This window comes from Nerophis ophidion, linkage group LG21, assembly GCF_033978795.1.
Source record: "Nerophis ophidion isolate RoL-2023_Sa linkage group LG21, RoL_Noph_v1.0, whole genome shotgun sequence".
Lineage (NCBI taxonomy): Eukaryota > Metazoa > Chordata > Actinopteri > Syngnathiformes > Syngnathidae > Nerophis > Nerophis ophidion.
The window spans coordinates 36,784,123-36,797,330 of record NC_084631.1 but is presented as its reverse complement, the minus strand read 5'-3'; the positions used below and the strand labels follow the sequence as shown (position 1 = coordinate 36,797,330).

The following is a 13,208-nucleotide window of genomic DNA, read 5'->3' as shown; positions in this document are numbered from 1 at the left end:
TGCTCAATGATCATCACACTTCAACATCTCTAACATGTAAATGCTGCCTCTTTGCTTGGTCAGCATTGCAAATGAAAATATATATTTTTAATTGTCTTACCCTGCATAAATAAATGTTAAAAACATGTCAACTCGGAAGTAAATATTTATATACTGCATTACCCAGAAGACTTTGCGCCGTAGATAGGAACTGGAAGTAGGTCTGAGCTACGGGGACCGTACTTGCCAACCCTCCCGGATTTTCCGGGAGACTCCAAAAATTCAGCGCCTCTCCCGAAAACCTCCCGGGACAGATTTTCTCACGAAAATCTACCAAAATTCAGGCGTAGCTGGAGGCCATGTCCCCTTTCTTATGTGGTTTTATTGTTAGACAGTTTCATTAGCATCCTCCCAGCGCGGTAACAACACACAACAACCGCAGTCATGTTTTCGTCTACCGTAAAGCAGTTTGTCTGCCGTAAACAGCAATGTTGTGACACTCTTAAACAGGACAATACTGCCATCTACTGTACATGCATATGTGACAATAACATATACAGCTTTTAGAGAGTGCAGTGCACAACTGCGCACACAACAAGGAGACGAAGCAGAAGAACGAGGAAGATACAGCATGTTCAGCATGGTTAGAAAAATAATGACAGAGAATAGAACAAGAATGGACAATTCAACCCTTAATTCAACAAGGAGTAGATGAGTATTATGTGTGTGTATATGTGTAAATAAATTAACAGTGAAATTCAAGTATTTCTCTTATATATGAAATACTTGACTTGGTGAATTCTAGCTGTAAATATAACCATGCCCTTGCCCCACCCCCGACCACGCACCTCCCCACCCCCCACCTCCCGAAATCGGAGGTTTCAAGGTTGGCAAGTATGACTAATGGCGAATATTTGTAAAAATTGGACATGACTTAATCAATAATGGTGGTGTATGTTTTAAAAAAAATACTATAAAAACAGCGACGGAAAGCCAAAGAAAAAGTACAACACAGGTCCATGTTTGGAAATGTTGCGCCAATTTCAAGGCATATTTCAGTCAATACTGAGCCTCAGTATAAATCAGTGTTTTACTTGTAGGAAATGTGAACAAATGATTTGCTCGCACTCAGTTTGTCCGTTTATAGTTCATACAGAGCAGGAAGCCACACAGACAGTAGAAATGACTCCAGCTGAGTCAAACGTTTTCGAGCAGTGACGTCCTGTCGGCCGACCGACCGAGCACATTTGATGTTCATCACATTCCCGTCACGCCTTCCCGGCAAAACACAAACACAAATATTTGATATCAGATGCAGCTTTCAGGTGGGCTTTGGCTTGCCACACTCATGGGGACTTGACTTTGGGGACAAATGTTGTTGCAATGTCCATCCAATTTGGTGCTAATCCTCCAAAATGTGACATCTGAGAATAGATGCATAAAAGTGTGTTTTTGGACAGTATTGCTATCAGTTAATAGTATAGTAGTACTTTATGTCTATGCTGCATGTGTACACATACACAGTACTAGGAGTGTAACGGTACACAAACATTTTGGTTCGGTACGTACCTCGGTTTAGATGTCATGGTTCGGTTAATTTTCGGTACAGTAAGAAACCAACAAAATATAAATTTTTTGGTTATTTATTTACCAAATTTGTAAACATTGGCTTGATCCTTTTAACATTGGGAACACTATAATAATTCTGCCCAGGTTAATCCACATTAAACTGCCTCAAGTTGTTGCTTAGATGAAATAAAATTACACAACTTAAATATAATTATATATTACTTTACAAATGTATTTTTATATCATGAACACCTACATAAATGTTATATACAGTATTTATTATTTTCATGTTCACTCTCCCATGACAATAGTCCATATATTACTTATTTTAAAATAGTTTTGCTGATAATGTAATAATCTGATCAATTGAAAAATAGGAATTGGTCATAATTGATGAACGCGGTGCAGAAAGATAAGCGTTAAATAAGTTGTCCTGCATCGCTGTAGAAGATTGAGATATACTGAAGCCTCGAACTGCTGCGCTCTGCCATCATTGTTGCACCCCCTCCTGGGAAAATGTCAGAGGATCCTCCTCGGTGGATTTGTCGGGCTATGGTGAGGCAGGAAGAAGAGTTGGAGCCTCATAAATCCGCCTCATCGCCGCTTATTTATTAATACAACCCTGCAGCGTGCACCTGGGCTCGTCCGCTGGGACATGAAGCCGGAAGACCAGATGCTTCCCCAGAGAGCCGCCAACATGGTGGTGGTGGTGGTGGTGGGGGGGCAGCATCAACTCACGGTCGGTGTGTGATTGACTGATGATTGGAAGGAGACTCCTCCCAGATGTGATAAAGCAGGGCGGACCAGGAAGTGTTTTAAATGTCAACAGAGGGAATTTATGTTACCGCTTGACATGACTTGTGGTTTTCTCCCATCATCATGTTTGTCAACCATGTTACCTTGTGGCTTTCTGCTTGCATCATGTTTGTCAACCATGTTACCTTGTGGCTTTCTCCCAACATCATGTTTGTCAACCATGTTACCTTGTGGCTTTCTCCCAACATCATGTTTGTCAACCATGTTACCTTGTGGCTTTCTGCTTGCATCATGTTTGTCAACCATGTTACCTTGTGGCTTTCTGCTTGCATCATGTTTGTCAACCATGTTACCTTGTGGCTTTCTCCCTGCATCATGTTTGTCAACCATGTTACCTTGTGGCTTTCTCCCCACATCATGTTTGTCAACCACATTACCACTTGACATGATTTGTGGTTTTCTCCCCGCATCATGTTTGTCAACCATGTTACCTTGTGGCTTTCTGTTTGCATCATTTTGGCAACCACATTACCACTTGACATGACTTGTAGTTTTCTCCCTGCATCATGTTTGTCAACCATGTTACCTTGTGGCTTTCTCCCCGCATCATGTTTGTCAACCATGTTACCTTGTGGCTTTCTCCCCGCATCATGTTTGTCAACCACGTTACCACTTGACATGACTTGTGGTTTTCTCCCTGAGGCGGCGGCAATGACCTAGAAGAACGCGGAGTTGGAATATAATTACAACACTTTATGTACATATTTATATACATATTTATATAATATTTACATATTTATATAATATGTAACTACAAGCTCCATTCACAGTCAGAGTCCCATTGCTTTTATGAGTGGTCGAGCGAGTCAAAAGCCGAAAAAAAAAGAAAAAAAATGATGAGAGGTTTGTAATTTTTATCATAGGATCACTTCAACTGTGACAGAATGTGAAAAAAAATCCAGGAACTCACATTGTAGGAATTGAAAAAAATATATTTGTAAATTATGGTGGAAAATAAGTATTTGGTCAACCATTCAAAGCTCTCACTGATGGAAGGAGGTTTTGGCTCAAAATCTCACGATACATGGCCCCATTCATTCTTTCCTTAACACGGATCAATCATTCTGTCCCCTTAGCAGAAAAACAGCCCCAAAGCATGATGTTTCCACCCCCATGCTTCACAGTGGGTATGGTGTTCTTGGTATGCAACTCAGTATTCTTCCACCTCCAAACACGACGAGTTGAGATTATACCAAAAAGTTCTATTTTGGTTTCATCTGACCACATGACATTCTCCCAATTCTCTGCTGTATCATCCATGTATCCATTTTGGTATAAACTCAACTCGTCGGGTATATATATATATATATATATATATATATATATATATATATATATATATATATATATATATATATATATATATATATATATATATATATATATATATATATATATATATATATATATATATATATATATATATATATATATATGAATGCTTGGGCACTGGCACCATAATATTAGTGATTAGTAACCATGTGGTCAAAGAGGGCGTTTGTTTTTCTTTCCGCTTTCTCATGCACTCCCGATCCTTATTGACGTTACAAGTGTTGTTGTGTGCAGACGGGGTTGATGTCTGTGACCGGGTTCCCAGCGCGCCTCCTCCTGGTGTCCTTCCTCATGCTGCTCGGCTGGCCCTTCGCCTTCGTAGCCTCGCTGGGACGCTCCCAGTTTGCGGTGGAGCCGCAGTCGTGGTGGCGACGGTGCGTCTGCCAACGTTCACTCGTGTTATGTGTGTTTTTTGTTCTTTTTTCCTTACCTGTAACGTCGCTGTCCGCAGTCTGGTGGACGTGGCCCTGCGCGTCATCATGCGAGCCATGTGGTTCTGCGCAGGGTTCCATTGGGTCAAGGTGAAAGGGGAACGGGCGGCGCCCTCCCAGGCCCCCATCCTCACGGTGGCGCCGCACTCCACCTTCTTTGACGCCATCCCGGTCACCTCCACCATGTGCTCCATCGTCAGCAAACTGGAGGCCCAGAGCATCCCCGTCTGGGGAAGTGAGTGTTTTTGTGCACATCTCCAGTGACTAGACCAGGGGTGTCCAAACTTTTTCCACAGAGGGCCGCATACGGAAAAATGAAAGCATGCGGGGGCCATTTTGAGATTTTTCATTTTCAAACCATAACAAAATATATGGATTGTTAAAATCTATTTTACCTTTAGGGGTCCCGGGTACCAAGAAGGATCTCAGGTAATAAAATGTTAAAAATAAGTCAAATTTTTATTATTTTTTATTTAACGCTTACAGTAAATCTATATTGTTGGTTCTTCCGAGTATGTCGTAGTCGTAATGGTTTGTGCAGTCCTTTGAGACATTTGTGATTTGAGGCCATATAAATAAACATTGATTGATTGATTGATTGAAAGCAACTTAAAAAAAGCAACTTTGTTTTTCATAGTAAAACTGAAATATGCAGTATTTAGTAATTACAGCCATAAAAGACCAATAATGCAGGACACCATTCATTTTAATTATTTTATATTTTTGAGTAATCACAGTGAAAAGATAAATAAAATACCACTGAGTATATTTTGAATCCAAAAGGTGCCCCACTCAGAAAGTGATACATTTTTATTAGGTTTTTTTTAAACTTTCAACACTTAAGTTACGAGATCAACTTCAGATATATTTGTCGATTTTACGTTTAAACTATTATTTTGTTTGTTTTATGCTCTTTTGTCAAAGAAAACTTTGTTTTTATATGGCAACCGCACAATATATGCAATATTTACCACATAAAACAATTTAAAGTGAAATATTTGAACTAATTGGAGCTTTTAAAATAATTCATTATAACATGGATTTTTGTGTCTTTTTTTTTTTTGGAGCAATGGCAAAAAATAAATAAATAAAGGATTGATTGAAACTTGTAATTCGTAGATTGCACAGTACAGTACATATTCCGTACAATTGACCACTAGATAACACCCCAATAAGTTTTTTAACTTGTTTAAGTCGGGGTCCATGTTAATCAATTCATGGTAAAGATGGTTTTTAGATGGTAAAATAAAGACAAAAGAACAGAAAAAACAGCCTGCATGGCAGCTTTGTGTCAACATTGCAACTTTTTCTTGTTAGATTTCCCTCATTCCAATATTTTTAATGTTCTTTTTTATTTTTGCAATAGCATTTCCAAAATGTGTGGCGGGCCGGTAAACAATTAGCTGCGGGCCGCACTTTGGATACCCCTGGACTAGACCGTGCCGCATTTCACCCAACATTTCTCCTCCCACCCCGTAGCCTTGATCCAGTACATCAGACCAGTTCTTGTGTTACGCTCCAGTCCGGACTCCAGGAGGCAAACCGCTGATGAGATCAAGAGGAGAGCGCAGTCGGGAGGAGAGTGGCCTCAGGTGAGACTTTTATTTTGAAGGCTATTACTGTGTGGAGCGTACAAGATGAGCCACATGCTCTGTGTTGCAGATCATGATATTTCCAGAAGGCACGTGCACCAACAGGTCCAGCCTCATCTTGTTCAAGGCTGGTATGTGCACTTCCTCTTCTTCTTGTCTACTCGCTTGGATTCCATTCACAATCAATTCTCGTACACACTTTACATTTCATTTGGTGTAAAAAAATATAATGAAACATTCCAACGCAGGTTACAGCAGTGGTTCTTAACCTGGGTTCGATAGAACCCGAGGTTTAAATAATGACTTCTCCCTATCGGTGTATTACGGATACGGCAACAGCAGAAGTAATTTGTTGTGAGTTCATGCACTGTGTTGGTTTTGTTCTTTGAACAAGGTGATGTTCATGCACGGTTCATTTTGTGCACCAGTAAAAAAAAAAACATGGTAACACTTTAGTATGGGGAAAATATTCTATTCACCATTAATTAGTTGCTTATTAACGTGCTAATTAGTAACATATTGGCTCTTAACTAGTCATTATTAAGTACGAATTTATGCCTTATTCGGCATGGCCTAACCAAATAACTCTAAATTAGGTCTTTGTTACTTAGAATTAGGGCTGCAAAAACTAATCAATTAAATTGATTAAAATCGATTATGAAAATAGTTGGCGAGTAATTTAGTCATCGATTTGTTGGATCTCTGCTATGCGCAGAGGCTAATTATATTTATTAAAAAAAAAAATATATATATATATATTTCAAAAAACCAAAAACCTTTATTTATAAACTGCAACATTTACAAATAGCTGAGAAACAATAATCAAAATAAGTATGGTGCCAGTATGCTGTTTTTCAATAAAAATACTGGAAAGGATAGAAATGTAGTTTGTCTCTTTTATCCGATTATTAATCGAGGTAATAATAGACAGATTAATCATTTGTTAGTTGCAGCCCTACTTAGAATATGTTCCCCTGGTGTCCAATAAACCCCAAATTAAGTCTTTGTTACTTAGAATTAGGGCTGCAACAACTAATCGATTAAAATCGATTATAAAACTAGTTGGCGATTAATTTAGTAATCGATTCGTTGGATCTATGCTAAGAGCAAAGGCTAATTTTGTTATTCATTTAAAAAAAATATATATATATATCTTTTAAATAAACCTTTATTTATAAACCGCAACATTTACAAAGAGCTGAGAAACAATCAAAATAAGTATGGTGCCAGTATGCTGTTTTTCAATAAAATACTGGAAAGGATAGAAATGTAGTTTGTCTCTTTTATCCGATTATTATTCGAAGTAATAATCAACAGATTAATTATTTGTTAGTTGCAGCCCTACTTAGAATATGTTCCACCGGTGTCCAAAAAACTCAAAATTAAGTCTTTGTTACTTAGAATTAGGGCTGCAACAACTAATCGATTAAAATCGATTTTAAAAATAGTTGGCGATTAATTTAGTCATCGATTCGTTGGATCTATGCTAAGCGCAAAGGCTAATTTTGTTATTCATTTAAAAAAATAAATATATATATATATATATATATATATATTTTTTTTTTTTAAATAAACCTTTATTTATAAACTGCAACATTTAGAAACAGCTGAGAAACAATAATCAAAATAAGTATGGTGCCAGTATGCTGTTTTTCAATAAAAATACAGGAAAGGATAGAAATGTAGTTTGTCTCTTTTATCCGATTATTAATCGAGGTAATAATAGACAGATTAATTATTTGTTAGTTGCAGCCCTACTTAGAATATGTTCCCCTGGTGTCCAATAAACCCCAAATTAAGTCTTTGTTACTTAGAATTAGGTCTGCAACAACTAATCGATTAAAATCGATTATAAAAATAGTTGGCGATTAATTTAGTCATCGATTCGTTGGATCTATGCTATGCGCAAAGGCTAATTTTGTTATTTAAAAAAAAATATATATATATATATTTATATATATTTTTCTTTAAATAAACCTTTATTTATAAACTGCAACATTTACAAACAGCTGAGAAATAATAATCCAAATAAGTATGGTGCCAGTATGCTGTTTTTCAATAAAATACTGGAAAGGATAGAAATGTAGTTTGTCTCTTTTATCCGATTATTAATCGATTAATCGAAGTAATAATCGACAGATTAATTAGTTGTTTGTTGCAACCCTACTTAGAATATGTTCCCCTGGTGTCCAAAAAAGCTCTAAATTAAGTTTTTTTTACTTAGAATATGTTCCCCATACTAAAGTGTTACCAAAAACATATACCGTATTTCTCGGAGTATAAGTCGCACCCACGGCCAAACTATGAAAAAACCTCGACTTATAGTCCAAAAAATAGGGTAACTCTGTCTTGAATTTGAAAAAAACATTTAAATTGTATTTCAGTCTCATAGTGATAACAGTTGTAAAGTGGCTTGGGCATTTTAATAACTTTCAATCAGAAGGGTTCAATCTCTCTTCTCTTGCTTATTTGAAGCTGAAACGAGAAAGGGCCTCAGAGGAGATAATGTATGAAAAAAAGCAACATTTTATAGCCAACTTTTGTATTGAAGGGGGAATTGCAAACTTCCTGTTGATTTTAGGTGGGGGGTGTCAGTGTATGAAATATAGGTCCAACTGAGACCTACATAGAGGTTTTGATTCATGTTTCTACGACATTCCTACTGTTAAGTTAGAGACAGTTCTGTCTGTGTTTTCTTCCTAGGGGGCGCTAGAGCGCAATTTTGAGTCTTGGTTTTTTGATTAGATCGCAATTTTGGCCATTCCTGATGTGTGTGTCAAATTTGGTGAGTTTTGAAGCAGGTTAAGAGGGTCAAATTACAGCTCAAAGAGGCGGCGGTATAATAATAAAGAATAATAATAATAATAATAAAACGCTAGAAATTCAATAGGGTCCTTTGTCCCAAGGGCACATTGGTCCCTAATAATATGAATAATAATACTTTTGGGGAGAAAATGTCACTTAAATTAGTAAAAGTAATCCAAAATGGTATATTAAGTGAAATATAATGTAGCCTTTTCAATAATAATAATAATAATAGTAATAATAATAATAATAATAATTATACATCATACATAAACATAAAAACACGCAAAAGGTAAATAATAAAATGTTTCAATAAAAACAGTTAAAAACCAGCAAAGTGCCGAATGGAAACAGCTTCTCGATCCTTTAAATTCATAAATAAAATAATAATTATTATATTAATGACCAAAAAACAATAATATATTAATAAAAAACAACATTAATTACAATAATAATTTCTGGGATACATTTTTAATCAAAATAAGTTATTCAAATGTAATTTTAAAAATGTAATACTTTTTTCTTATTTAAAAAGTATTTCATATTGTAATATAACGGCAGGAATTATTATTTTTTATTAGGAATATTAATAATACTTCTTTAAGGGAGAAAATGTCATCCAAAATGTTATATTGTGAGAAAGATAATTTAGCCTTTTCAAAAATTAATAGTAATGATAATAATAATTCTACATCAAAACATAAATATAAAAACACGCAATAGGTAACAAATAAAATGTTTCAATAAAAACAATTTAAAAACCAGAACAGTGCCGAAGGGAAACAGCTGCTCAATCCTTTAAATTCATAAATACAATAATAATAATAATTATATTAATGACTAAAACAATACTACATTAATAAAAAAACAACATTAATAATGATAATTTCAGGGATACAATTTTAAAAATGTGAAACTTTTTTCTTATTTAAAAAAGTATTTCAAATTTGATAAAAAGGCAGGAATTATTGTTTTTTTATTAGGAATAATAACAATAATAATACTTTAAGGGAGAAAATGTAATCCAGAATGTTATATTGTGAGAAAGTTAATGTAGCATTTTCCGTAATAATAATAAATTAAATGATAATAGTATTATTTATATTTTTGTTTTTATTTTATGTAAGTTTTTTTAACCAGGTTGAAACTCGTAAAGATTAAAATCCCTTTTGCAACTTGTGCAAGAGGGCAGCAAATCCAGGTTTCATCAATAACAACACTAGTTGAAAGCACAAATGACTGACAACATAAACATAACACACAATAAATAATCACGTTTTAATAAAAACATTTTAAAAACAAGCACTCTGCCCAAAAGCTTCTCAATCTGGTAAAATATATAATAATATAATATTATCAATGGAAACAAAAATAAGAAATTATTAACTTCAATGTTTATAAATATAATTATTTTGGGGATACAATTTCTAATTAAAGTTATTAAAACGTAAAAAAATTGAACTTTTTTTTTTTTAACATTATTTCCAATTGTGATGCAAAGGCAGGAATGACTGATCTTTATCAATAATAATAATAATAATAATAATAATAATACTTTTAGGGAGAAAATGTCTTGAATTAAATAATTCTGTGATGTCCTAATTTGTTGTTTATTATTGTGTCTGTGTTCATGTATGTTTATTATTGTGTCTGTGTTCATGTATGATGTTTATTATTGTGTTGTGTTCATGTATGATGTTTATTATTGTGTTGTGTTCATGTATGATGTTTATTATTGTGTTGTGTTCATGTATGATGTTTATTATTGTGTTGTGTTCATGTATGATGTTTATTATCGTGTTGTGTTCATGTATGATGTTTATTATCGTGTTGTGTTCATGTATGATGTTTATTATTGTGTCTGTGTTCATGTATGATGTTTATTATTGTGTTGTGTTCATGTATGATGTTTATTATTGTGTTGTGTTCATGTATGATGTTTGTTATTGTGTATGTGTTCATGTATGATGTTTGTTATTGTGTTGTGTTCATGTATGATGTTTGTTATTGTGTATGTGATCATGTATGATGTTTGTTATTGTGTCTGTGTTCATGTATGATGTTTATTATTGTGTTGTGTTCATGTATGATGTTTATTATTGTGTTGTGTTCATGTATGATGTTTATTATTGTGTCTGTGTTCATGTATGATGTTTATTATTGTGTCTGTGTTCATGTATGATGTTTATTATTGTGTCTGTGTTCATATATGATGTTTGTTATTGTGTCTGTGTTCATGTATGATGTTTATTATTGTGTATGTGTTCATGTATGATGTTTATTATTGTGTCTGTGTTCATGTATGATGTTTATTATTGTTTTGTGTTCATATATGATGTTTATTATTGTGTCTGTGTTCATGTATGTTGTTTATTATTGTGTCTGTGTTCATTTATGTTGTTTATTATTGTGTCTGTGTTCATGTGTGATGTTTGTTATTGTGTCTGTGTTCATGTATGATGTTTATTATTGTGTTGTGTTCATGTATGATGTTTGTTATTGTGTCTGTGTTCATGTATGATGTTTGTTATTGTGTCTGTGTTCATGTATGATGTTTATTATTGTGTATGTGGTCATGTATGATGTTTATTATTGTGTTTGTGTTCATGTATGATGTTTATTATTGTGTCTGTGTTCATGTATGATGTTTATTATCGTGTCTGTGTTCATGTATGATGTTTATTATCGTGTCTGTGTTCATGTATGATGTTTATTATTGTCTGTGTTCATGTATGATGTTTATTATTGTGTCTGTGTTCATGTATGATGTTTATTATTGTCTGTGTTAATGTATGATGTTTTAATTATTGTGTGTGTGTTCATGTATGATGTTTATTATTGTGTCTGTGTTCATGTATGATGTTTATTATTGTGTCTGTGTTCATGTATGATGTTTATTATTGTGTCTGTGTTCATGTATGATGTTTATTATTGTGTCTGTGTTCATGTATGATGTTTATTATTGTGTCTGTGTTCATGTATGATGTTTATTATTGTCTGTGTTCATTTATGATGTTTTAATTATTGTGTCTGTGTTCATGTATGATGTTTATTATTGTGTCTGTGTTCATGTATGATGTTTGTTTTTGTTTGTGTTCATGTATGATGTTTGTTATTGTCTGTGTTCATGTATGATGTTTATTATTGTGTCTGTGTTCATTTATGTTGTTTATTATTGTGTCTGTGTTCATGTATGATGTTTATTGTGTTTGTGTTCATGTATGATGTTTGTTATTGTTTGTGTTCATGTATGATGTTTATTATTGTGTCTGTGTTCATGTATGATGTTTATTATTGTGTCTGTGTTCATGTATGATGTTTATTATTGTTTTGTGTTCATGTATGATGTTTATTATTGTGTCTGTGTTCATTTATGTTGTTTATTATTGTGTCTGTGTTCATGTATGTTGTTTATTATTGTGTCTGTGTTCATGTTTGATGTTTGTTATTGTGTCTGTGTTCATGTATGATGTTTGTTATTGTGTTTGTGTTCATGTATGATGTTTATTATTGTGTTGTGTTCATGTATGATGTTTATTATTGTGTCTGTTCATGTATGATGTTTATTATTGTGTTGTGTTCATGTATGATGTTTATTATTGTGTCTGTGGTCACGTATGATGTTTATTATTGTGTCTGTTCATGTATGATGTTTATTATTGTGTCTGTGTTCATGTATGATGTTTATTATTGTGTCTGTGTTCATGTATGATGTTTATTATTGTGTCTGTGTTCATGTATGATGTTTATTATTGTGTCTGTGTTCATGTATGATGTTTATTATTGTGTTGTGTTCATGTATGATGTTTATTATTGTGTCTGTGTTCATGTATGATGTTTATTATTGTGTCTGTGGTCACGTATGTTTATTATTGTGTCTGTGTTCATGTATGATGTTTGTTATTGTGTTGTGTTCATGTATGATGTTTGTTATTGTGTCTGTGGCCACGTATGATGTTTATTATTTTAATCCCTCACTTCCTCTGTCTCACTGTGTTTTGTTGGGAGCCATTGTCCCTTTCCTGCTCTGTCTAATCCCCTTTTATTCCACTTTGTAACTCTTTTCTCTCTTGTGTATCGGTCACATTACTGTGTGTGTGTGTGTGTGTATGTGTGTGTGTGTGTTTAGTTAAATAGTCAGGGGTTTACTTCCACTTTACACAGTCATTCCCTTTTCTTCTCCAGGCGCTTTTTTACCAGGACTCCCAGTGCAACCAGTCGTGCTGCGATACCCAAACAGACTGGTAGAGTAAACACACTATTATACTTCTTCTTCCACCAAGGTTACACACACAGAATAGTGTCTTTTCCCGCACGTTTTCATGTGTTCTTCCTTTGACGAATGCCTTCTTGTTCTGCTTGGGTGATATTTCATCCTCCTCCTTTCTTAAAACACACACACACACACACACACACACACACACACACACACACACACACACACACACACACACACACAGGTGTCATGTCTCCTGATGCCATGAAATATACATGTCTTGTCTTTATACCTCCACAATTGTGTAATCGTCCATTAAGATGGGTCACTTGTCAGTCACACCTAAATATACGTGTGTGTGTGTGTGTGTGTGTGTGTGTGTGTGTGTGTGTGTGTGTGTGTGTGTGTGTGTGTGTGTGTGTGTGTGTATTTTTAAATGGCATAGTTGTAAATTGTGTGTTGAGTGTG

General features: G+C 34.3%; 1 protein-coding gene across 2 annotated transcripts in view; it reads left to right on the top strand.

The window, feature by feature from the left end:
- Nucleotides 1-13,208, top strand: part of lpcat1 (lysophosphatidylcholine acyltransferase 1) — a 42,880-nt gene that overhangs the window by 10,336 nt on the left and 19,336 nt on the right. For both annotated transcript variants that reach the window (XM_061882536.1, XM_061882537.1), the window contains exons 2-6: nucleotides 3,931-4,070; nucleotides 4,148-4,362; nucleotides 5,607-5,719; nucleotides 5,790-5,850; nucleotides 12,710-12,768. In XM_061882536.1, coding sequence (XP_061738520.1) covers nucleotides 3,931-4,070; nucleotides 4,148-4,362; nucleotides 5,607-5,719; nucleotides 5,790-5,850; nucleotides 12,710-12,768 — 588 coding nt within the window. The remainder of the gene's footprint in view (nucleotides 1-3,930; nucleotides 4,071-4,147; nucleotides 4,363-5,606; nucleotides 5,720-5,789; nucleotides 5,851-12,709; nucleotides 12,769-13,208) is intronic.